Source organism: Salvelinus alpinus, chromosome 24 (genome assembly GCF_045679555.1).
Source record: "Salvelinus alpinus chromosome 24, SLU_Salpinus.1, whole genome shotgun sequence".
NCBI lineage: Eukaryota > Metazoa > Chordata > Actinopteri > Salmoniformes > Salmonidae > Salvelinus > Salvelinus alpinus.
The window spans coordinates 21,142,080-21,165,898 of NC_092109.1; the positions used below are offsets into that span (position 1 = coordinate 21,142,080).

General features: G+C 41.5%; 1 protein-coding gene across 1 annotated transcript in view; it reads right to left on the bottom strand.

The window, feature by feature from the left end:
• Positions 1-23,819, bottom strand: part of LOC139552308 (astrotactin-2-like) — a 547,772-nt gene that overhangs the window by 457,440 nt on the left and 66,513 nt on the right. The window contains exon 2 of the mRNA XM_071363924.1: positions 4,782-4,969. Within this exon, the coding sequence (XP_071220025.1) occupies positions 4,782-4,969 (188 nt within the window). The remainder of the gene's footprint in view (positions 1-4,781; positions 4,970-23,819) is intronic.

Here is a 23,819-nt window from a genome sequence, read left to right on the forward strand (position 1 = left end):
ACGGATAAACACACATGCTACCATTCACATCAAGTCCAAGTGGAAGTATCAAAAGAAAACCAAGAGGGGTAACTGAAAGCATGAAATAAGGTCTGCTCTGAGCTTGAACCCACTTTAGATCGCACAACCAGCTTGCCCGGAATGACCTCTGGCTCGTCACTCAGTGGAGTGATATTTAAAAACAGAGCCTGCTAATGTTTATGCCCTGAAACAGTGCTAGTCAGCAGAGGGACACATTGAGGGTGGGTGAGAGATTTGCATCGAACAGCATGGATGGATGATGCACATGATGCAGCAATTCCCCTTAGGGCTGGGCAGTATAGCGTATTTTACCATATACCGGTATTGATGCAATGACCGGTTTGGGTTTTTACTTTACCTTCTATAACAGTATTTGAATGTTTGGTTTGTTAAATGTGGTACGCCGTGTTTAACGTCCATTTTTATAGTTTACTTCGCTACTTGAGTCATCTCTCTCTGCTCTCTCTCTTTGTTGTTCCTAGACCACGAGACACTTGCCTTCAGTCTGCGTGGTCAATGCAGCACATGCAACAATGTTGATGACAACAATGCTGTTTTCACTTTGCTTCTTCATATAAATCCAGTAGTGTTCTAAAATTACACTATTAGTGTGTTGCTTACATCTGAAAACAGCTAGTTTGTCTTTTCTTTGCAAGTTGGGCCTAAATCTTGTTAGCCGCTAATGCTAAACACTAGGTAGCTAGCTAATAAATGTACTGAGTCAGAGCAAACATAATTAGTTATACAGCCTGATAATACCAGTGATGGTGTAGACCTAAATCAGCATGTTGTTTGTGCAGCAGTACCTTCTAAATCAAAGAGGAATACAAGAAGCATTAATATGTTAGCTACATGAAGTAGCTAAGATTAAACAGTCAATGTAGCCAAAGATTATAGGGTCCCTTAGGAAACAATTATCAACACTTTGGTTCCTAAAAAAACACTTTGGTTCTTACCCTCACAATAATCACAATAATTCCTCCCTGGCATTTTCCTTCGAATTAGAATAATCATTCCATTTCCATGATTCCAACATTTCACCCAAGTGTTCTGCTCCAAATCACAAGTAAAATCGCTATTGCAACATTTGGTTCGAAATCAGGTTTAGATTGTTTGCCCATACCGTGCAGCCCTACATGGCAGTGTGGGAATTTTCTCAAATGAGTGCAGGAAATACAGAAATTTATGAAAATGCTAAAAAAAGAATGGGGTTGAAGTTGAATTGAACAGTATAAAACAATCAGAATGGAGAAAGACCCATTTAAATCACTTAGAATGTATGTGTTGCCACCCTGAGGTCATGCACTACTTATAGAGCAAATTAAGAAATTGTATAATTTAAAAACATAAAATACTGTCAAATACTGTCATACCGTCAATTTTTTATTACAATACCGGGATATGATATTTTGGCCATATCGCCCAGCACTAATTCCCCTGAGGACAGCGAGTCAAGAGGCAAAGAAAAAAGGAAAGATAGAGGGGGAAAGAGAGAGAAAGAGAGAGGCAGAGAGAAGGGGATGTGAAGAGATGTGAGGATGGGGTGGAGGTAGAGAGAGGGGTCAAAAGGGGCAGAGAAAAGAGGAATGTATTGAGAGGTGATTAAGTTGGAAAGATGAGAAGTGATGTCTGGAGCAAGGAAAAGAGATAATATAAGAAAGAAAGAGAGGAGTGAGACGTGAGAAAGAGGAGAGCAAAAAGAGTGTGGAGAAGTGAAGAGAGGGGACTGGAGAGATGTGAGAGGAGATAGTTGAATGGAGAGAATACTTGTAAGGACATACCAGTGGAGAGGTGTCTAATGGATTGAAGAAGAGAGATGTGTGTAGGTGTATAGGTTGTTATCAATAAAATGTCACAATAAGGTGCAGAGTGTTCGATTTGCCTGCTGGGCGACAAGGAGATCCCCAGCGCCGCTAAAACCATTGACAACTGTGTGCCGTTTTCAAGGGATTGTTAAATAAATCTGAACTATTTGGTTGTAATATCATCACCTCTTGAAGAGCATAGTCACAACTACACATTTCAGATTATTCCATGCAAACAATTGTCAAATTAACCTCTATCATCAGAACTATACAGAAATTAACTGTATGCTTTTCATGATCAGTAAACATCAATTGATCATGTCATTTCAGATACGGGAGGGTAGCCTCACAATATCTCTAAATATTGGCTATTTGAGTGATATAAAATAAAAGTGAACTATACCTGACCAGTATGAGTTGTTTAGGTTAATTTCCCATCCTTTTTGGGCTCTGCCTGTCAAGCAGCAGAAGGGTGCATATACTGTACTTTACAAGCTGCCAGTAGAGACTTTGTACAGTTGGCTAAACATAATGGTAAGTAGACCTAATGTACTTTTTTCTCCAACATTATCCCCTTTTCAACATTGTTTTTAATCAAGTTTGCTGGTTGACGGACCATGCCATGCCAAATTGACTAACTTTCAGGGGGTAAACTAGACGGCTATATTTGCTTGCTATCTATAGTGATGATGACAGTAGTCCGACTGACAACTTTACCAGGATGAGAACTTGCCGATGTCAAGCTTTTTCCAAAAACCTAATCTCTTTGGAAGCAAGCTAAATGACACATGTTGTTTGCTTAGCTAGCTACATGCCAAATGGATAGGTTACCTTCACATGTCTGAAAATATGTGATCAATTCGTGTTTACTGATCATGAAAAGCATGCAGTTCATTTCTGTATAACTCTGATGATAGAGGTAAATTTGACAATTATTTTGCATGGAATAATCTGAAAAGTGTAGTTCTGACTGCTCTTCAAGAGGTGGTGATATTAAAACCAAATAGTTACATTTATTTAACAATCCTTTGAAAACGCCCCCAAGTTGTCAATGGTTTTAGCAGAGCTGGGGATCTCCTTGCCCCCAGCAGCCAAATCGAACACTTTGCACCGTATTGTGATATTTTATTGATAACGACCTATAGGAGAGCAGTAGAAACGTATGGAGCATGCAGAGGCAGGTGAACAGATGTATATGGTAGTAGAGGTGTAAAGGTGCACATGTTTGAGAAGGTTTGTTGGTATGTTTATGTTTCCAGAAGAACAAAGGAGATGTGTGAAATGCGTGCCCATCTGTAGGTTCTTCTATCACAAAGCTGTTGTTAAAGGATGTGTGTTTGTGTGTGGGGGTGCGTGTGAACATGCATGTGTGTGTGCAGTCGTGGCCAAAAGTTTTGAGAATGACACAAATATTAATTTTCACAGTCTGCTGCCTCAGTTTGTATGATGGCAATTTGCATATACTCCAGAATGTTATGAAGATGGATCAGATGAATTGCAATTAATTGCAAAGTCCTTCTTTGCCATGCAAATGAACCGAATTCCCCAAAAACATTTCCACTGCATTTCAGCCCTGCCACAAAAGGACCAGCTGACATCATGTCAGTGATTCTCTCGTTAACACAGGTGTGAGTGTTGACGAGGACACGGCTGGAGATCACTCTGTCATGCTGATTGAGTTCGAATAACAGACTGGAAGCTTCAAAAGGAGGGTGGTGCTTGGAATCATTGTTCTTCCTCTGTCAATCATGGTTGCCTGCAAGGAAACACGTGCCGTCATCATTGCTTTGCTCATAAAGGGCTTCACAGGCAAGGATATTGCTGCCAGTAAGATTGCACCTAAATCAACCATTTATTGGATCATCAAGAACTTCAAGGAGAGCGGTTCAATTGTTGTGAAGAAGGCTTAAGGGCGCCCAAGAAAGTCCAGCAAGTGCCAGGACCGTCTCCTAAAGTTGATTCATCTGCGGGATCGGGGCACCACGAGTACAGAGCTTGCTCAGGAATGGCAGCAGGCAGGTGTGAGTGCATCTGCACGCACAGTGAGGCGAAGACTTTTGGAGGATGGCCTGGTGTCAAGAAGGGCAGCAAAGAAGCCACTTCTCTCCAGGAAAAACATCAGGGACAGACTGATATTCTGAAAAAGGTACAGGGATTGGACTGCTGAGGACTGGAGTAAAGTAATTTTCTCTGATGAATCCCCTTTCAGATTGTTTGGGGTATCCGGAAAAAAACTTGTCAGGAGAAGACAAGGTGAGCGCTACCATCAGTCCTGTGTCATGCCAACAGTAAAGCATCCTGAGACCATTCATATGTGGGGTTGCTTCTCAGCCAAGGGAGTGGGCTCACTCACAATTTTGCCTAAGAACACAGCCATGAATAAAGAATGGTACCAACACATCCTCTGAGAGCAACTTCTCCCAACCATCCAGGAACAGTTTGGTGACGAACAATGCCTTTTCCAGCATGACGGAGCACCTTGCTATAAGGCAAAATTGATAACTAAGTGGCTCGGGGAGCAAAACATCAATATTTTGGGTCCATGTCCAGGAAACTCCCCAGACCTTAATCCCATTGAGAACTTGTGGTCAATCCTCAAGAGGCGGGTGGACAAACAAAAACCCACAAATTCTTACAAACTCCAAGCATTGATTATGCAAGAATGGGCTGCCATCAGTCAGGATGTGGCCCAGAAGTTAATTGACAGCATGCAAGGGCGGATTGCAGAGGTCTTGAAAAAGAAGGGTCAACACTGCAAATATTGACTCTTTGCATCAACTTCATGTAATTCTCAATAAAAGCCTTTGACACTTATGAAATGCTTGTAATTATACTTCAGTTTTCCATAGTAACATCTGACAAAAATATCTAAAGACACTGAAGCAGCAGACTTTGTGAAAATGTATATTTGTGTCATTCTCAAAACTTTTGGCCACGACTGTATGTGTTTCTTACCATAACAGAGATGTGAAGCAGGTGCATGTGTTCGTGCAGGACGTGAGCAGGTTCCCGGGCCGTAGGCACGGTGGTCTGGATCAGCTGCTCAGAGGTGCTCATGGACACGTGGAAATACAGAGTCCCATTCTCCAACCACTGCTGCTTCCAATGCACCTGAGATATGTCTGCCCCAGTACCTGACATCTCTACATATAGAAAGAGAGAGAGAGAAAGAGAGATTTTGTGAAATAAACAATTGGCACTGTGTGTGTGTGTGTGTGTGTGTGTGTGTGTGTGTGTGTGTGTGTGTGTGTGTGTGTGTGTGTGTGTGTGTGTGTGTGTGTGTGTGTGTGTGTGTGTGTGTGTGTGTGTGTGTGTTTATCTGTGTGTGTGTGTTTATCTGTGTCTGTGAGAGGAACATGCATCTGTGGGGAAAGTGAAGTGAAAGTTCAGGGGTGACTCAGAAGTCTGTGATAAGTTTTCATTAACATTCCAGTGAAGTGCTTGCTCTCTCTTAAGGTCAAGACTCGGCTGCCCCCCTAGAGGTAGATGTATCAACAGTAGATAGCTTAGACTTTTGCTTGCATGCTGCTTATTTGTATAAACAATTAAAATTAGTAGTGTACTAACACATGGGGACAAGACAATGGGTGTCATTCCGTTCGTTAACCGTCACCTAGGATTCCATTTTATTGTCAATAGCACTAGAGAAAATGTTGTGTCATGCCCTGATCATAGAGAGCCTTTTTATTCTCTATTTTGGTTAGGTCGGGGTGTGACTAGGATGGGTGATCTAGTGCATTTATTTCTATGTTGGCCTGGTATGGTTCCCAATCAGAGGCCGCTGTTTATCGTTGTCTCTGATTGGGGATCATATTTAGGCAGCCATTTCCCCACTGGTTTTTGTGGGATCTTGTTTGTGTGTAGTTGCCTGTGAGCACTCCATTGACCTCACGTTTTGTTTGCTGTTTATTGTTTTTTGTGAGTTTCATCTGATTAAACATGTGGAACTCTACGTACGCTGCGCCTTGGTCCGTTAATTCATTAGACGATTGTGACACGTTGCCTCACTGCGCTCTCCGCAAATCATCAAAAGTCCTGTAAACCTAATGAATACATTAGCATGAACAGGCCATTGGCATTAGCATAAAGAGCTATGACACCAGAGGAGAAGTGGATCAATTGAAAAAGAAAAGAAGCCAGCGAGAAAAAAATCCAAAAAGACGAGGCACAACTTTGAAAGATTTTAACAAAGCCAAGTGAGATTAGATTTAGTGGGCAGGTTGGTGGGAGAAATAAAAGCAGGGAGGAAAAAAGCCAAGTTGGCCAGATAGGGATCAAAGCACAGGACTGTGATGCTATCGACTGCTGTGGCTATGTGGTCGCTGGGTACTGAGACAGCCTCTGGGAGCTATGTGCTTGATACAGTATTTGTCAGGGGTGGGTGACAAGGTCAGTGACAGGGGGACGGGAGCTGCTCCCAGACCAGTGGCAGGTACAGAATGAGGGATGGCTTTCAGTGGCGCTGGTCATTAACCTACTGACCCTGGGTCAGTGGACACGGCAGGAGAAGAGTACTCTGTGAGCTGCCCTCATCACTGCCACTGCCCTTCCAGTACAGGGCACACACATACATCAGGAGCACTAGGGCTTCAAGGACAGGGGTAGAGGTAGAGGGACTTGATATGGCACAGTATGGTAGGGATGCTCTCTGACACCACACTAAAGAGTCCAGATTCTTTGACAGATTTGTGGACAAGTCCTTAATGTTCTATTCCTGTGTGCCCTCACTGTATCAGAACTTCATTAACAAGGGTAGTATGATCATCTACCATGAACACTAAAACAGCCATATAGAGGATGAACTGGAGGATATGCTAACCACTGTATTATTGTACCGGGATCTACATTTCTGGCTCCTCATGGGACAATCAGGTGGGAAACTTTTCAAAAGCCTCCAGAAAGTACGCTTTCAGCATCTTTCCCTCTCATAAATGGATGCTGACTGTGCTATAGTAGGATTAAAATTAGTAGGCTGTGAAATTTCAAGCACCCATCGAAAGCACATTGCTGTGTTAAAATCTGCAGCTTCTCATATTTGGAAATCTGGCTATTGAGCTTGAAAGAGGATGTTCTCAGGTCTAACAAAGAGGTGGCACTCATCAGAGGCAGCCATTTAAACGAATAGAGGGGACAGATATAACAGAGCCATTTTGGCTGGTAATCACTTGGGTGGACACTGTACAAAGACAAAAGCCTGCCATGAGTGTTGTTATTGGGCAAACATTGAGACGTTAGCAGGATACAGAGGCTGTTGTGTGTGTGTGTGTGTGTGTGTGTGTGTGTGTGTGTGTGTGTGTGTGTGTGTGTGTGTGTGTGTGTGTGTGTGTGTGTGTGTGTGTGTGTGTGTGTGTGTGTGTGTGTGTGTGTGTGTGTGTGTGTGTGTCTGCGTATGTGTGTGCGTATGTGTGTGCGTATGTGTGTGCGTGCATGTTGGTTAGTTTGCATGCCTGTGTGTGGGAAGACGAGGTTGAAGCATGTAAGGTCCCAGCAAGGGCGTCAGGGATGGAATGTCTACCCAGCGGAGAGAAAGGACAACCCTGAGGTGTGTCATTGCAGCCATTACACAAGCCCCTGAGAACAGAGGAGAAGCATGGCTGACTTTACACAAAGAGAATGAGAAAGAGAAACGGTTGCACCATTAGAGCTCTCTTCTCAAGAGTGAGGCGAATGCCGTATCGCATCAACACCGACCAAGGTACCAATAGTTACCAAGGTTACAGTAAAACCTATAGCAAAACGTTTTTTTTAAAAGGCAAACTGTTTTTAGAGTAACATCCTTTTCCAGTTGACCCACTCGTGATCGCATTAAGCTTGCAGAACAGAGCAGACGGGATTGTTTGGAGCTTGCCCAAATCTTTGATAAAGCCCTGTTATTCTAGACTGATGCATCTGAAGGTAGCCCAGATGACCCTGAGTGAAATCTACTGAACACTCAGTATACCACTTATTACCAGGGCTGTACTCAAAGTGGCTCAATGCACAGTACCCAATCACAGTTGCTATGACTGTACGTATAGTATATGTAATATTATATTTCAGCCATTGATTTTCATTTTCGCCCATTTTAGAGATGACGTTTCTCTAAAATCAACATGAGATTTGATTATGAAGGAAGAATGGACAAAATACATGTATTATTTTTAACTGACTTCCATTGAAGCTACTTTTCAAATGTAGCTTCCACTTCCACCCAGTTGTACAAGTTTGTTTCCATTGTTAGAATGAAATTCACACTGTGAAATAACTATAAGTACTTCTGAAAATGAGAACTGATTTAATCTCCACCAATATGCGTTTTACTTTAGATGCCAGTGAACAATCTGTTCCCTCTAAAAATGAACAATGCAACAGTTTATGATAATAGATACAAAGAGTGTTGTCTAGTGAGCTGTGAATAACCCACTTCTCCCGAGGGTGTGAAATACTGGGATGCAGAATAACACCGAAGCTACTGTGACCAATATGACTAAAGTCCTCTTTGTCCACACTACCATTAGAAACCCTTGAACACAGCATTCAGTTAATGTCAGCAGGCTGACCTTTGTTTCGTTAGAATGATGAAATGTGTTAGTTATCATTCATAAATGTGACCTTTACCTTGATCAGTGTTCATAACGGCAATTGAAATGTTATTTCATACTAGAATAAAAACAGTGTGGCAGCAACTAAGGAAGCACTCGGTGTTGTAGCTGAGGTGGATTTTGAAGAATGCTTGTGAAGGTTATAATGATTATTCATCTCTCTCTTTAGAAAAATTTATACCGGGAGCACACATGCTGTAAAACAATGTTTTGAATTATCGTTGTAAAGCTGAGGTCACGGTTCTAGATACACACAGACAAGACAGATGCACACAGATACAAATGGAGTGAGATACACTAAACAAGGAAATTTTTGTGGCCTATACACACACACACACATACATACGCACACACACGTCCTCCCCAAAGGTCGTTCTCATCAGTTTAAAGGTGATCATAGCTGCACGGAGTCAGTAACTGCGTGGGCTGACAGTGCCGTGACAGTTTGTCAGCTCAGTAACAAGACTGTGTCATCTGCTTACCCTGATGAAAGCTGGCACCCTTAAGGCACTATGCTGCTTGCCATTAACCATGTGGCATGGCAAGCCAGCCAGTGAGCCTTCCGATAACGCTGCTGCCTAGCCTAGCGCCTCAGCCTGCCATGCCCGTCATAATATTATGGGCAGCTGCACGTTTAATAATTCATAAGCGACAATAATGATAGACTTCCATAACCTTTTAGATTCATCTAAATATATCAGCTCAAAATGCAGAGAGGATAGAAGACGATGTCAGTCAGTGCCTCATCAGTACTGTCAGAGCCTATTACCTGATGCCTTACACATATCAAACACATCTCTCTGTGTTTAGCTTTCAGACATTTCTAATGTCCACTCTGAACGGCCTCACTTTTGAAACTGAGTATTGAGAGTAAAGTCTACTTTCAACACACAAAACCCTTCCCCACATACTCTATCAGGAAAAAATATGAATACGCTCGTAAAAATACATATTTGATTTGTCACCAAATGGGGGGTTGTCACGACTCCCATTCAGAAAATGCTAATACCTGTTAAGAATTGACCAATTACCATTTCCAAACGAGTTGACGTGAGATATCGGATATTTAGGCAAATACGGCATTACCGAAAGGCTGCCGTGCCACACTTCCAGTGTTGAGGAGTGAACTACATGTAGTTCAACTAGTAATTTAATTACATTTTGCATTAGCTTGGCGGTAGTTGAACTGAATTCAAATCTAGGTACTGTTTTCAGTAGTTACTTACTTTTTCTGCCATGTAGTGGTGTAGCTAACTACTGGCACTACACACTATGGGTGTGGTTTGGGTTAAATAGTGTTACTGTAGGTTCTGACCAAACAGAGTAAAACCTCACGGATGACTAGAAAAAACTCAAACCAAGTTTATTCACCCACTGGGTCATACAGCTGCAAAGACAAAAACATGTTTACACAAGTACCTATAATTATACCCTCGTACTAGGTGGAGTCAACTCCTTGCACATCTAGACAGCCAGTACATCTCTGTTGCTAGTCAGGAATTGAATTGGTTCCTCTCACTGCTGTAGGCATGGCCCTGCCTCCTGCTAGAACCTTCGTGGGTGTGGAAGTATATGTGTGTGGGATAGGACTGTTCCTTCTCACTTCATCTGACCTGAACTCGGGACAAATTCCTTGCTTGTCCTTCTTTATCAGTGACTGAAACCAGACTGTTCCCCTTTGCCTACCTCCTTAGGAGCCATGAGAATTAACAATAACATGTTGACAGAATGTAAACTTTCTGCACTCCCCCTTCCTCACTCAATAACTTTCCATACACCTAGTTCTTATCCATCCTCCATTGACCCCGACATATACATTCCTTATATATGTAAAGTAATCAATACGTTTTAGTATGGTACATGAATGAGTATATTTCAAGCTGAACCCAACAGTAGGCAATAATTTCCTTTCTTTTTCAGCATCAGACCTGCCTAACTCTCACTTAATACATCGCTTATGTGTTTTATAGGCTAAATTACATATTCTGTTAACATATGACCCCAAATTGACCTGTTCTTGCAATTTATAGTCTATGACATTTCAGATTTACAGATGATCATGTTTCACAAAGTAGTTTGGATGAGCTAAATTACTTTTTCAAAGTGTTGGGTTCTGAGAATATGAAATATACTTATTCATGTCACTGAGGGAGAGAGGGTCATGTATAACGTTAACATTATGTCAGGATATGATATTGTTAGCCATCAGGGATCCTATGGGAGGGATCCTCTGGGAGGAGAAGAGACACAGTCTGGTACCAGGCACCATAGCAGCCGTGAGTTGGGCAGGGAAGCGATCACATGTGGCAGGCATTGATAAGGGGAGAGAGCCAGGCATCAAGGGGGTTGAGGTCAGGTCACCTTAAGGAAGAAGGAACGGTTTATTACCCCATCACTTCGTCTTCCTGTCGAACCATAAAAGATGTAAGGATTGGAGAAAAGGAGGAGTGCATCTAAATTGGAGAATATATACTTGTTTTGATGGAAACATGTTTTGTCAAATGCAGCTGTATTGATCCTCTGAGAATAATTAATTTGGTTAAGCTTTAATAGTGTCTGTTGAGTTTTTTACTCTGAGAATTAGAACCTAACAAAAGAAACATTAGTTAATAAGTAAACTATATTTTTTTCATAGGGGTAGCTTTAGTGTAGCTTAACTTCTTCCAGTGTGAAGTAATTGGTAGCTTGGTGAACTATATTTTCAGAGTAGCTTCCCCAACACTGTGCACTTCCCATTGAAATTAAACACTTAACAACTTAAAGCCACCCCAATGTCTTTATAACACTCCCTAATTAAATAGTTGGCATTCATGGACATAAAGGCCACTAAAAATGCATACAATAAAAATGCATAGTGAGAAGGAGCATGTTCCAAGGCATTGAAATGTGCTAATTTCCGGCGGCACAGTTGGATCCTAACGTCCTGCCATGCCATCTATGTGAAGAGAGAGATCATATTCTCCCAGTCAGGACTGAACAGCTAATAATGTCAACCAGGGGGGAGAGGGAGAGGGAGAGAGAGAGCGAGAGATCATGGGCATGAGGGAGGCCATCAATGTCATCTTCAGGTCCTGGCTAGTCATCATTAATTAAGGGTCAGGAGACAAGCAGCAAATACAAAGATTCATGGAGGTTATATAACAATGGGCTTGATGTTATTGTATTGTGATCAAGTAAGCTAGTTGAAAGAGCAATCATTTGATATGTGCAAGCTACATCTACAGCACAGGCAAATAGAATCAGGATGAATACAATATACCATAAAATGATATTATATGACAAAGTAATATTCCCTTATATGACATGGACATATGACATGGGCATTGCACAAAGGCAGTCAAAATTACCCTCTGTCTCCCAGACAAAAAGATCTGTCACCAGGTGTCTCTCCCTGTCAGTGGGGTCTTTGAGGGCTCCTTCTGCTGTGACAGCTGTCTCTGCACTGCCTGCTGCACTGCTCAACACAGTCAGCACAGCGGTCTCCAATTTTGACAACTCATCACTTCCTAGTGGATGACCTGGTCGTGACCTCTGTACCACCCGCACACCATTACCATCTGCCATCTCCACAGATTCATTTTTAAAGCTGCTTGACCCTAATCATCTTAGTAATGTACTGCTGCATTACTGTTGCAACACCGACAGTGGGATTTCTCCAAGATATAATTATGCTGAAATATGTCTGCCCTATGCCACAGAATGTTTTTCGGGCTCTGCTGCTATTGCTGATGAGGTACAAAGGACAGCAATCACTTCAAATAGAAAACAGGAGGTCCGGTGGGATAATTGGATTCTACCAGTGTCTAGGACTTCCCCTGGGGCTAGGGTCCGGTGAGAATAAGGTATTAACAATCAGTTGTGCCAGTGGGACCAAAGGTCCATCTTTACCCCAACACCCACGCCAACTCAAACTGTGCTCAATCACAGAGCCAGCAGCAAGCCAGCAGCTAGCCAGGGCAGTGCCCACCGCCTCTAGCAGGAACCAAACACATTTCAGACTCTACTTATAAAAAGGTTCACTCAATAAGGGACCATCTGATTTATACTATAAAATAGGTGCTTTATGACGTAACCTAGGTAACAGAGCTTTACAGAGGACGTCCGAGATAGGGACGTACAGATTAACTCAAGTTTATGGCCTTGCTGTATAAAACTGGACGAGAGAAAACAAATTATATGATAATATATTCATACAAATAAAACCTACCGTAGATGTTTTTTGATAGTTTACAACCATGGTACAACAGATCCTGGTTCCTTTCCCAGTCATATAATGAACACTAAAACATAGAGGTAGACAAGTGCATAGAGGCCCATGAATTATAGAACAGAGTGGGTGTTATTTTTATGGTAGAACTGACTGACCTTTAGGAGCACATAGAAGTCAACTAATAGTGGCCTGCTATCTACCGCTGCTGCCATGCTGCATTGAGCCCCATGTATTTCTCTCCTCTATAGAGAGCACACAAACTCCTCCTAAGCCATCTCTCTGCCTCTAGCCCAGCAGCCCAAGGTCACCTCTGTTTTACATCCAATAATAAGACCCAGCACCTTAACAACGCTGTAAAACCCAAAGTGCCCCCAAATTAAGGGATTTAATACACAATTGAGTAGTGATATCATTTGGTTTCAACCAAAAACCCTATTCTTACAAGGAAATTGAGTTTCATTACCCAAAACAATGCCACTCTAATTTATGTGAGGATCTATAAATGGTTTGTCTCATGCTATTTGGGATTAGGGAGGCAGCCAGCCAAAAAGGGCCTAATGTATTTAAAGTGACACATTAACAGGATAAACAGTCCCCTTATCTGCAAAGTACATAGACTTTTTTAAATACTCCAATCCCATTAAAGGGACCATTCTCCAAATGATTGCACCATCTTCTGCTCTCACGTTCCGGCCGTCGGCCCTCCTGCCAAAGAGTGAAGCCGGGGGTAATCATACACACATTAAGATGAACTTATCCATTGTACTGGATTCTCCCCAATGACACCTCGGTCAAATGTCTCTTCCTGTTCTGATCTTGTAGAGGTGGACGGATGAAATCTATTGGCAGGGATGGTGTAGTGTACTCACAAAGCCCTAGTGAGCAGGAGGACCCTGCAGTTAATGCCTATACTGCTATCTGGCCAGAATGTGTTGTGTATTGTACAAGCCAGACTCATATACTGTAAGTGGTGTTACTGATAGTTATGTGTAAGATGATTCACCAACATGGGAGCATATGCTTCCCACCTCACTTAGAGAGAGAGGGGGAAACAGAAAAGGTGTAAGAACCTGCATTTCCTGTCGAAGACAGGACATGCCAATGGTGTGTGCCCTTCACCTGCTGCCATGTTGTGTTGCTACCGTGTTGTTGTCATATTGTGGTGCTACCATGCTGTGTTGTCATGTTCTGCTGCCATGCTATGTTGTTGTCTTAGGTCTCTCTTTATGTAGTGTTGTAGTGTTTCTCTTTTAGTGATGTGTGTTTTGTCCTACATTTTTATTTTTAATCCCAGACCACGTTCCCGCAGGAGGCCTTTTGCCTCTTGCCTCTTGGTAGGTCATCATTGTAAATAATAATTTGTTCTTAACTGACTTACCTAGTTAAACAGAGGTTAAAACAAACAAACTTTCAGACATACAGAGAAGCAAAACAAACATGCAGAGAATCAAATAGCACACACACACATGCATACACACACACACACACACACACACACACATCTCAGCCTTTCGTTATGCATTTGTCATCTTCTCTCCCAGATGGATTCATAAACTTATTGGATTTCTCATTTCTCTTCTAATTACATTACTGTATGTTAATTCAGAACTTTACTATTGTCTTTTCAATTAAGTGATGTAATCAGTTTTGAAAGAAAGAACGTGAGGATATATATCAGCACAAAGGAAAGTGATATCACACAGGATATAGTATGATGAATAAGAAACTCAAAATGTACAGTTCTTCACAAATTGATTATTTACCTGTATCAGAATTGTTAAAGCACACATATAGATACATCCAATAGGTATTTTAGCATGTCTTAAACATTTATTGTAGGGTCATTATTCATTATCTTCTGTGTAACATAATGGATATATAGTTATGGAGATGACGGAAAGAAAAGCTTAACCTTGAGTACACTATTGGAGATACTCACCATACCATAGTAAAGTTTACAAGTATTATGGTTAATATTAATGGATATTACACCTTGGCAATAGGGGTCAGTTCCACCCCTATGAATACAGTAACAACCCTGATAAAAGAGTTGGCTCTGGTCTAATTACACTATTTAAGGTATATAAAACTATAGCCTTTAAAAACGTCCTCCTTTAAATATACTACTACTAACATTTATGGCCTAACATTAAATGTAATCAGGTAGCAGCACTACAGTACAAAAAGCTGACCTCTGCTCACTATATTGCAAATGCTAAAGGCACGTCATAATGCTATCACCAATCAATTGGGACCAAGTTACTATAAAATGCATAGATTTTTTTCCATCTGTGTTTTGAGCAGGAGTAAACTAGTAGTTTGGTAAAGAAGCTTTTTATTGCTTTTTGCCAATTCACTACGAAAAACATGTCATACGGAATTTATATGTTCAAATCAAACTGGTTAGTTGAGGTAATTGAGGTAATATCTACATGTAGGTAGAGGTAAAGTGACTATGCATAGATAATAAACAGAGAGTAGCAGCAGCGTAAAATGGGGAGTGGGGTGGGGACAATGCAAATAGTCTGGGTAGCCATTTGATTAGGTATTCAGGAGTCTGGCCTGAGGGTAGAAGCTGTTAAGAAGCCTGGCACCAGACTGGTCTCTGACCTCCTCCCTATAGGCTGTCTCATTGTTGTTGGTGATCAGGCCTACCACTGTTGTGTCATCGGCAAACTTAATGATGGTGTTGGAGTCGTGCTTGGCCGTGCAGTCATGGGTGAACAGGGACTACAGGAGGGGACTGAGCACGCACCACTGAGGGGCCCCTGTGTTGATGATCAGAAGTGGCAGATGTGTTGTTACCTACCCTCACCACCTTGAGGTGGCCCGTCAGATAGTCCAGGATCCAGTTGCATAGGGAGGTGTTTAGTCCCAGGGTCCTTAGCTTAGTGATGAGCTTTGAGGGCACAATGGTGTTGAATGCTGAGCTGTAGTCAATGAATAGCATTCTCACATAGGTGTTCCTTTTGTCCAGGTGGGAAAGGGCAGCGTCGAGTGCAATAGAGATTGCATCATCAGTGGATCTGTTGGGTCGGTATGCAAATTGGAGTGGGTCTAGGGTTTCTGGGACAATGGTGTTGATGTGAGCCATGACCAGCCTTTCAAAGCCCTTCATAGCTACAGACGTGAGTGCTACAGGTCGGTAGTTATTTTGGCAGGTTACCTTGGTGTTCTTGGGCACAGGGACTATGATGGTCTGCTTGAAACATGTTGGTATTACAGACTCGGTCAGGGACAGGTTGAAAACGTTAGGGAAGCCACTTGCCAGTTGGTCAGTGCATGCTCGGATTACACGTCCTGGTAATCCGTCTGGCCCAGCGGCCTTGTGAATGTTGACCTGTATAAAGGTCTTACAACGACTACGGAGAACGTGATCACACAGTCTTCCGGAACAGCTGATGCTCTCATGCATGCCTCAGTGTTGCTTGCCTTGAAGCGATCATATAAGTTATTTACCTCATCTGGTAGGCTCGTGTCACTGAGCAGCTCGCGACTGTGCTTCCATTTGTAGTCTGTAGTTTGCAAGCCTTGCCACATCTGACGAGCATCGGAGCCGGTATAGTACGATCCAATCTTAGTCCTGTATTGACGCTTTGCCTGTTTAATGGTTCGTCGGAGGGCATAGCGGGATTTCTTATAAGCGTACAGGTTAGAGTCCCGCTCCTTGAAAGCGGAATCTCAGTAAGGATGTTGCCTGTAATCCATGGCTTCTGGTTGGGGTATGTAAGTACGGTCACTATGAGGACAATGTCATCGATGTACTTGAGGAAGCCAATGACTGATGTGGTGTACTCCTCAGTGCCATCGGAAGAATCCAGGAACATATTCCAGTCTGTACTAGCAAAACAGTCCTGTAGCTTAGCATTTGCGTCATCTGACCATTTCCTTATTGAGCGAGTCACTGGTACTTCCTGCATTAGTTTTTGTTTGTAAGCAGGAATCAGGAGGATAGAGTTATGGTCAGATTTGCCAAATGGAGGGCTTTGTACGCGTCTCTGTGTGTGGTGTAAAGGTTGTCTAGAGGATTTTTTCCTCTGGTTGCACATTTAACATGCTGGTAGAAATGAGGTAACACGGATTTAAGTTTCCCTGCATTAAAGTCCCCGGCCACTAGGAGCGCCGCCTCTCGATGAGCATTTTCCTGTTTGCTTATGGACTTATACAGCTCATTGAATGCCGTCTTAGTGCCAGCATCGGTTTGTGGTGGTAAATAGACTACTACAAAAAATACAGCTTATCATGAGATACTCTACTTCAGGCGAGCAAAACCTAGAGACTTCCTTAATATTAGATTTCGTGCACCAGTTGTTATTTACAACTAGAGACAGACTGTCACCCCTTGTCTTACCGGAGGCAACTTTTCTATCTTGCCGATGGACCGAAAACCCTGCCAGATATATGTTATCCATGTCGTCGTACAGCCACGACTTGGTGAAACATAAGATATTACAGTTTTTAATGTCCTGCTGGTAGGATAGTCTTGATCGGAGCTCATCCCTTTTGTTATCCAATGATTGCATGATGGCTAATAGGCCATCAGATACTTACAAGGCACCCCAACCAAATTCCCTGATATATCCGTCTCATCTTCATGCGAATGGCGGGGATTTGGGCCTTGTCGGGTGTCTAAAGTAAATCCTTGGCATCCGACTCGTTAAAGAAAAAATCTTCTTCCAGTACAAGGGGAGTAATCGCTGTCCTGATATCCAGAAGCTCTTTTCGGTCATTAGAGACGGTATCAGAAACATTATGTACAAAATAAGTTACAAATAACGCAAAAAACACACACAATGTGGTAGTAATCAAAGGTACAATTGCAGCATTATTGGAGGGGAGATAGTAATTATCAAAAGTCATTGCTACATTGAAACTGGCTGAATCTATTTGACACCACACTTTTCATTCCATTTCCGGATAAGTCCGTAACTTTTTGGAAACCCCCAGAAGCTGAATTTGATTGCTTTTAGTGCTGAAACTTCCAAAGGACACACTTCCTGTAATTGCAATTTCCAATTTCCTTTTGAGGGTATGTTTTTAGGAAACTGAATGTGTGGGATCTTCAATGACTTGAGTGTTGTCCTTCCATAGCAATTAGTTATAAATATTAGAACATGACAACAAAGGAATCAAAGCTCTTTAACATTTTCAAAGCTGTTCCGACTGCTTGCTCATGGATCTACAGTAGCAGATTAATGAAAATAAAGACCGCCATTCTACATATTTAGATGTTGTTTTCATGTTGTTACTTTTAAACTTGTTCCTCCAAAGTTTAAATTTGTATTAAATAATTGCACCAAAGGTCTGTATATTTGTCAGGATTTCATTGATATAGTAGATTTAAAACAATAGTACAACTAGAAATAGTATTGTATTTGTGACAGCAATGATGGTATTAATAAGTAAACAAGCACTGCATGTTATTATACGTTTTGATAAGAACTAAATTAACTAAAAACGGCAGGGGTGCGTGTGGAGAAAAAAGTAGTTGACAGTCTTGCACCCTAGGTGTGATGTTAATAAAACAATTTCCTGTCTTAGTCAGAACATTTGATGAGTCACTTGTCAAGTATTTGCAGCTAAAGGAATTATCCCCCGCTGTTCGTGTTAACCTTATCCACAGGAGGCACCTGAATTCAGAAAGACGTGATTAACATACTATGCACTCTCATCTAGTTCCACAGACTAAAGAAATGAGTGAAAGCCGTTTATCAGACACCACACTACAATGGTCAAAGTGAAGTGTCCTCTAGCTGTAGTCACTGAAACATTGTCCTTGTCTGATTCCAATTCAGCTCGGGAAAGGCCTCTTAAAAGGGACTAAGTACCAATAAATTCACTTTAAGGCCTCATATCAGACAAAAGTCATTTTCTCTAGTCAATAAAATTATATCTGAATATATACTACACTTTCGCTTAGTCGTTGACCATTCTCTGGACATAAGTACCTGGGAAATAAGGTAGAGAATACAGAATGACTTCTTTCAGACAGTATGAGCGGTGAGATTATCAGACAGTATCTGTCCTCGAGGGTCAGCCAGTTCAGATATTATACTTTTCCATTAGTAACGGACTACGAGCTGGAAAACGGTGGTCAATCCACTTAGCTCGGTAATGAAATATATTAGGACAATGAGATCAGAGGAAGAATTAAAAACGGAATGTTGAAACCATAGAATGATAGTCCATTTAAATTAAAGGGCTGAAATCTTACAGGGTGAGCCTGACAGTAATTTTGAACATTACTTTCTCAAGGACTTTAATAGAGTTTCAGTTCACATAAAGGATGTCTCTAGACATAAAAGACTAAACTAATCAATTCAATTGAATACTTTCATCTGGCGAGTAAATTTTGTTTGCTTTTTATTGAGTCTTCAGCGAGAGAGCTCCAGTCGACATATTTCACGCAGCGCATCATTTGTGCTCAACCTTGTAATGGAGGGAAATTGAGAAGTATATCGAGAAGTATAATGTAAGCAATTAAAGATGCGTTATAATGGTTTTGTATAATTTCAGCTAGTAGTTTTGAAAGTAGCACTTGAGCTAAAACTGGTCCCCTAAAATTGTGCACAGTTGTGTATGTCATTACGTCATTGTTCTTGATCCTCTGTGCTGCGCTGACCTGATCCTGCCTCCCACTTTAACTTGCAACCTCATTAGACATCATTCCACCTGCCAATCAAATTGTCCATTAGTTTGGTTGTTGTAGGCTAGTTCCTGTTGTAGCATGCATTGTCTCAGACTAGTATGGCAAACAAGCAAGTGTAATAATGTCATTATATACAACGGAAAATGTATACTTATTTGTTTGCATCAAATGACTTGCATAGTTAAATAAAGGTTAAAAGAACATTAATAAAATGTCCTACTCCTTAAAAGTAATGTATTAATTATATCATATGCCTAGTAATGAATGATTATTCGCTGGCAATCAACAGCTGCAGTTTGACACATTGGATTACCTCATATCAGGGAATACCTGTGTGAAAAGTTTATAAAGACAAAAGGTGGAAACATGAAATTATTTGATTTGGATGGATAGTTGACACAACATAAAGGTAGGCCAATATTTTCTCATCTAAAAGGTGGGTGAAAGTTTGCAGTATACATTTCTGGAGTGCGTCAAATCAAATTTGATCAAATGTTGTTTAACGCTAGGGGGCAGTATTTTCGTTTTTGGCTAAAAAACGTACCCATTTGAAACTGCCTATTTCTCAGCCCCCGAAACTAGAATATGCATATAATTAGGATAGAAAACACTCTGAAGTTTCCAAAACTGTCAACATTTTGTCTGTGAGTTAAACAGAACTGATATTGCAGGCTAAAACCTGAGGAAAATCCAATCAGGAAGTGCCCCTGTTTTTGAAACCTCTCTGTTCCTATGCATCCCTATTGCCCATTTACAGGGATATCAACCAGACTCCTTTTTCTATGGCTTCCCTAAGGTGTCAACCGCCTTTAGACATAGTTTCAGGCTTTTATTTTGAAGAATGAGCGTGAAACACCACATTGCGTAAGTGGATAGGTGGGGGTTCTCAGAGTGAGTTGTGCGCAAAAGGGAAAGGCAGCCATTGTTACTCCCGGTCCTAGTGAAAAGCCAACTGTCCCGGTTGATATATTATCGAATAGATATTTGAAAAACACCCTGAGGATGGATTATAAAAAACGTTTGACATGTTTCTGTGGACATTATGAATATAATTTGGAATTTTTGTCTGCGTTGTCGTGACCGCTCTTTCCAGTGGATTCCTGGGCATAACGCACCAAACTAACGGAGGTATTTGGATATAAAAAATATGGAACAAAAGGAATTTTGTTGTCTAACTGGGAGTCTCGTGAGTGAAAACATCCGAAGATCATCAAAGGAAAACGATTAATTTGATTGCTTTTCTGATTTTCGTGACCAAGTTACCTGATGCTAAGTGTACTTATTGTTTTGTCAAGCGATCGATAAACTTACACAAACGCTTGTATTGCTTTCGCTGTAAAGCATAATTTCAAAATCTGAGACGACAGGTGGATTAACAAAAGGCAATATTTTTTATTATATTAGTGTTTTGCAATATTTCACTTGTGATTTCATGAATATGAATATTTTCTAGTAATATTATTTACCTGTGGCGCTATGCTACGCTATGCTATTCAGCGTTGCTGATGACAATTATCCAGGGTCCAGGATGGGTGGTTCAGAAAGGTTAATTTGTCACATGCTTCGTAAACAACAGGTGAAGACTAACAGTGAAATGTTTACTTATGGGCCCTTCCCAACAATGCAGAGATTTGGATAAATAATAACACAAGGAATAAATACACAATGACTAACAATAACTTGGCTATATACACAGGGTACCAGTACCAAGTCTATGTGCAGGGGTACGAGGTACTTGAGGAAGATATGTACAAATACAATGCATTCGGAAAGTATTCAGACCCATTGACTTTTTCCACATTTTGTTACGTAACAGCCTTATTCTAAAATTGATTAGATTGTTGTTTTTCCTCATCAATCTACAGTCGTGGCAAAAAGCTTTGAGAATGACACAAATATACATTTTCACAAAGTCTGCTGCCTCAGTTTGTATGATGGCAATTTGCATATACTCCAGAATGTTATGAAGAGTGATCAGATTAATTGCAATTAATTGCAAAGTCCCTCTTTGCCATGCAAATTAACTGAATCCCCCCAAAAAATTCCACTGCATTTCAGCCCTGCCACAAAAGGACCAGCTGACATCATGTCAATGATTCTCTCGTTAACACAGGTGTGAGTGTTGACGAGGACAAGGCTGGAGATCACTCTGTCATGCTGATTGAGTTCGAATAACAGACTGGAAGCTTCAAAAGGAGGGTGGTGCTTGGAATCATTGTTCTTCCTCTGTCAACCATGGTTACCTGCAAGGAAACACATGCCATCATCATTGCTTTGCACAAAAAGGGCTTCACAGGCAAGGATATTGCTGCCAGTAAGATTGCACCTAAATCAACCATTTATCGGATTATCAAGAACTTCAAGGAGAGCGGTTCAATTGTTGTGAAGAAGGCTTCAGGGAGCCCAAGAAAGTCTAGCAGGCGCCAGGACCGTCTCATAAAGTTGATTCAGCTGCGGGATCGGGACACCACCAGTACAGAACTTGCTCAGGAATGGCAGCAGGCAGGTGTGAGTGCATCAGCAGGCAGGTGTGAGTGCATCTGCACGCACAGTGAGGCGAAGACTTTTGGAGGATGGCCTGGTGTCAAGAAGGGCAGCAAAGAAGCCACTTCTCTCCAGGAAAAACATCAGGTACAGACTGATATTCTGCAAAAGGTACAGGGATTGGACTGCTGAGGACTGGGGTAAAGTAATTTTCTCTGATGAAACCACATTCCGATTGTTTGGAAAAAAGCTTGTCCAGAGAAGACAAGGTGAGCGCTACCATCAGTCCTGTGTCATGCCAACAGTAAAGCATCCTGAGACCATTCATATGTGGGGTTGCTTCTCAGCCAAGGGAGTGAGCTCACTCACAATTTTGCCTAAGAACACAGCCATGAATAAAGAATGGTACCAACACATCCTCCGAGAGCAACTTCTCCCAACCATCCAGGAACAGTTGGGTGACGAACAATGTGTTTTCCAGCATGATGGAGCACCTTGCTATAAGGCAAAAGTGATAACTAAGTGGATCGGGGAACAAAACATCAATATTTTGGGTTCATGGCCAGGAAAGTCCCCAGACCTTAATCCCATTGAGAATTTGTGGTCAATCCTCAAGAGGCGGGTGGACAAACAAAACCCCACAAATTCTGACAAACTCCAAGCATTGATTATGCAAGAATGGGCTGCCATCAGTCAGGATGTGGCCCAGAAGTTAATTGACAGCATGCCAGGGTGGATTGCATAAGTCTTGAAACAGAAGCGTCAACACTGAAAATATTGACTCTTTGCATCAACTTCATGTAATTGTCAATAAAGGCCTTTGACACTTATTAAATGCTTGTAATTATACTTCAGTATTCCATAGTAACATCTGACAAAAATATCTAAAGACGCTGAAGCAGCAACCATTATGGAATTTAATATTGTCTCATTCTCAAAACTTTTGGCCACAACTGTACAAACAATCACCCATGATGACAAAGCAAAAATACGTTTTTAGATATTTTTTGCAAATGTTGGTTTTCTCATGGTCTGAGTCCTTTAAGTACCTTATGGCAAACTCCACGCGGGCTCTCATGTACCTTTTACTGAGGATTGGCTTCCGCCTGGCCACTCTACCATAATGGCCTGATTGGTGGAGTGCGGCAGAGATCGTTGTCCTTCTGGAAGGTTCTCCCATCTCCACAGAGGAACTCTGGAGCTCATTCAGAGTGACCATCGGGTTCTTGGTCACCTCCCTGACCAAGGCTCTTCTCCACCGATTGCTCAGTTTGGCCAGGCCGCCAGCTCTAGGAAGAGTCTTGGTGGTTCCAAACTTCTTCCATTTAAGAATGATGGAGGCCACTGTGTTCTTGAGGACCTTCAATACCACAGAAATTTTTTGGTACCCTTCCCCAGACCTGTGCCTCGACACAATTCTGTCTCGGAGCTCTAAAGACAATTGTTTCGACCTCATGGCTTGGTTTTTGCTCTTACATGCACTGTAAACTGTGGGACCATATATAGACAGGTGTGTGCCTTCCAAATCATGTCCAATCAATTGAATTTACCACAAGTGGACTCAGATCCTGTTGGAAAAACATCACAAGGATGATCAATGGAAACAGGATGACCTGAGCTCAATTTTGAGTCTCATAGCAAAGGGTCTGAATACTAATGTAAATAAGGAATATTTTTTTTATTTGTAATACATTTGCAAGAATTTCAAAAAATCTGTTTCCGCTTTGTCATTATGGGGTGTTGTGTTTAGATTGATGAGGATTTTTTTTTTTGAATAAGGCTGTAATGTAACAAAATTTGGAAAAAGTCAAGAGGTCTGAATAATTTCCGAATGCACTGTAGGTAGGGATAAAGTGACTAGGCAACAGGATAGACAATAAACAGTAACAGCAGCGTATGTGATGAGTCAAAAGAGTTAGTGCAAAAAGGGTCAATACAGATAGTCCGGGTAGGTATTGGTGAACTATTTAACTAACTATTTAGCAGTCTTGTGGCTTGGGAGCATAAGCTGTTCAGGGTCCTATTGGTTCCAGATTTGGTGCAACAGTACCGCGTGTCGTGCGTTAGCA